Source organism: Macrobrachium nipponense, chromosome 15 (assembly GCF_015104395.2).
Source record: "Macrobrachium nipponense isolate FS-2020 chromosome 15, ASM1510439v2, whole genome shotgun sequence".
Classification (NCBI taxonomy): Eukaryota; Metazoa; Arthropoda; class Malacostraca; order Decapoda; family Palaemonidae; genus Macrobrachium; species Macrobrachium nipponense.
Window position 1 is genome coordinate 41,851,602 of NC_087208.1, and position 3,107 is coordinate 41,854,708.

Below are 3,107 nucleotides of genomic sequence, written 5' to 3' on the forward strand. Positions count from 1 at the left end.
CGGGATGGCTGTGGTTAGAGGGTTATATATGGATGGTTGTGGGTAATTACCAGGTGGATGACTGTGAGGGTTTTGATGGGGGCAATGGATGGTTGTGGGTGAAAGGTTGTAACTTTAGTTGTGGGAGGATGGGTTTCTATTGAAAGATATGCGAGTGGAGGATTGTGGGTGTACGGTTGTATGTGGATGGTTGTGAGTAGTGACCAGGTGGATGACTGTCATTGGAGGGTTATGAAAGGAAGGTTGTGGGTAGATGGCTGTGATTTGTGGTTGTTAGGTTGTATATGGAGTGTTGTGGGTGGATGACATGTCAATGGTTGTGGGTATAAGGCTGCAGGTTGCTATGTATAAGGTTGTAGGAGGAGGGTTGTAGTTGAATGACTGTAAATGAAAGGCTGATGATGGAGGTTGTGGATGGATGGTTGTATGCGGAAGGTTGTAGGAGGGTTGTAGTCAAATGATTGTAGATGAAATACGATGGGTGGAGGTTGAATAATGAGGGTTGTGGTCAGATAACTGTAGGTGAAAGATTGTTGGTGGAAATTGTGAACGAATGGTTGTAGGAGGATGATTGTAAATGGAGGGCTGTGGTTGGAGGTTGTACATGGATGGTTGTAGTCAAATATTGTAGATGTAAGGTTGTGGGTGGAGATTGTGGACTGATGGTAGTAGGAGGGTTGTAGTCAGGTGAATGTAGATGGAAGGCTGTGGGTGGAGGTTGTGGATGGCTGGTTGTAGGAGGAGGGTTGTAATCACATGATTGTAGATGAAAAGCTGTGGGTGGAGGTTGTGGATGGTTGTGGGAGGAGGGTTGTAGTCACATGATTGTAGATGAAAAGCTGTGGGTGAAGGTTGTGGATGGATGGTTGTAGGAGGATGATTTTAGATGGAAGGCTGTGGTTGGATATTGCGGATGGATGGTTGTAGGAGGAGGGTTGTAGTCAGATGATTGTAAATGAAAGGCTGTGGGTGGAGGTTGTGGATGGATGGTTGTAGGAGGAGGGTTGTAATCACATGATTGTAGACGAAAAGCTGGGGGTGAAGGTTGTGGATGGATGGTTGTAGGAGGATGATTTTAGATGGAAGGCTGTGGTTGGATATTGCGGATGAATGGTTGTAGGAGGAGGGTTGTAGTCAGATGATTGTAAATGAAAGGCTGTGGGTGGAGGTTGTGGATGGCTGGTTGTAGGAGGATGGTTGTAGTCAGATGATTGTAAATGAAAGGCTGTGGGTAGAGGTTGTGGATGGCTGGTTGTAGGAGGATGGTTGTAGTAAGATGATTGTAAATGAAAGGCTGTGGGTGGAGGTTGTGGGTGGATGGTTGTAGGAGGAGGGTTGTAGTCAGATGATTGTAAATGAAAGGCTGTGGGTCTAGGTTGTGGATGGATGGTTGTAGGAGGAGGGTTGTAATCACATGATTGTAGATGAAAAGCTGTAGGTGAAGGTTGTAGATGGATGGTTGTAGTCAGATGATTGTAGATGGTGTAAGGGGAAAATTGTAGGAGAAAGGCTGGATTTTGGAGTGCGGAACGGGGAAGGGTAAGGGGAAAGTTGTAGGATGATGGTTGTAGTCAGATGATGTAGATGGTTGGAAGGGAAAAAAAAAATTTTTTTTTGGGTTTTCAACGGGATGAAAGGCTGCTGAATTGGAGGTGCGAGGGACCGAAGGTGGGTTGTAGACAGAAAATAGCTGGGTAGGAGGTTGAAGGGGGAAGGTCATTGATGTGGGGTTGTGTGTGGATGATTGTGAGGATTGTTGTAGGAGGAGGAGTGTTGTAGTGGGGCATTGTTGGTGGAAGGAGAGTGAGTGGATGGTTGTGGATGAGATTGTGAGGGTGAATGATTGTGGCTTCAGTTGTGGGTTGATGACTGTGGTGGAGGTAGGATGTTGTACAACCCACAAAGATCATTTTATATGTAAATTATTTAAAAAAAGTTAAAGTGACCTATGACTGAAGATTCAACTTAATAATGAATTCAAATGCTTACAATAAAAGAAGGTGTTTTTTTTCCTAATATTCAAAAATTGTAGCATCGTGTTTGCCCTTATTATTGGTAGCAGGAGATAGGTTGAACATGAAGCTGTAAAAGGTAGGTTAATAGTGAGACCGTAAAAGGAAGGTTGATAATGGGACCATAAAAGATATGTTGATAACGGGACTAAGAAATGTAGGTTAATAATGAGACCGTACAATAGTGAGACCGTCGTTGATAATAGGTCAGTAAAAGATAGGTTACTAATGAAACCGTAAAAGGCAGGTTAATAATGAGACTGTGAAAGGTAGGTTAATGGTGAGACTATACAACGTAGGCTGATAGTGAGCCCAGCAAAGGCAGGTTAATATGAGACCGTAAAAGGTAGGCTAATAATAGGGCCGTAAAAGGTAGGTTGATAATAAGGCCAAAAAAGGGAGGTTGATGATAGGGCCATAAAAGGTAGGTTAATAATTGGGCCATTAAAAGTAAGTTAGCCTAATAGCGAGACCGTAAAAGGTCTGTTAATAATAGGACCATAAAAGGTAGGTTAATAAGGGGACCATAAGAGGTAGGTTAATAATAGGACTATAAAAGGTAGGTTAATAATAGGACTATAAAAGGTAGGTTAATAATAGGGCGATAGGTAGAAAATAATGCTAAGAAATATACGGCAAATTTACCCTTAGCGAGATATTTACCGTCTTTTCTTTGACTTACTATGTTCATTCCAATGTGGCTGGTCGAGAACATGGCTGCTTATAATAGATTGAAACTTTACAGTGACAGTAAGTAATGTTACAAACGTTCAAAATCCACATTAAAACAGTTAAATTGTGTTTTCAATTCCAAAATTCGATAATGGCTAAAAATGTTACCGAAACTGTTAAAAGAAAAATGGCCTAGAATCTGTGGGACATTTCAGACATAGGCACTCTCGAACCTGGCGATATTTTAATATTTATAACTTACTTTTTTTTTAGCTACTTGTGGTTATATAAAGTGATAATGTACTCCATATATGTAAGAATAAACTTCTAATATACCATGACGCTACTTACAATTGATGGAATGAAGAACTATCAATTAAACACTAAATGAAGGCAAACAGCGAGATAGGGATTGATTCGACT

General features: G+C 41.4%; 1 protein-coding gene across 1 annotated transcript; it reads right to left on the bottom strand.

The window, feature by feature from the left end:
- Positions 1-508: 508 nt before the first annotated feature.
- LOC135226663 (uncharacterized) lies at positions 509-1,910 on the bottom strand. Its single transcript, XM_064266375.1, has 3 exons — positions 1,664-1,910; positions 1,015-1,432; positions 509-728 (listed from the first exon to the last, which is right to left on the bottom strand). Exons 1-3 carry the CDS (start codon positions 1,908-1,910, stop codon positions 509-511), a joined length of 885 nt encoding a protein of 294 aa, XP_064122445.1.
- Positions 1,911-3,107: the final 1,197 nt, after the last annotated feature.

Coding starts and splice junctions, on each gene's coding strand:
- LOC135226663 (XM_064266375.1), bottom strand. CDS start 1,910: ATGATCTTTGTGGGTTGTACAACATCCTACCTCCACCACAGTCATCAA. Junction 1,433..1,663: donor CTGTCTACAACCCACCTTCG/GTCCCTCGCACC, acceptor CTTCACCTACAG/CTTTTCATCTACAATCATGT. Junction 729..1,014: donor AGCTTTTCGTCTACAATCAT/GTGATTACAACC, acceptor TCCTACAACCAG/CCATCCACAACCTCCACCCA.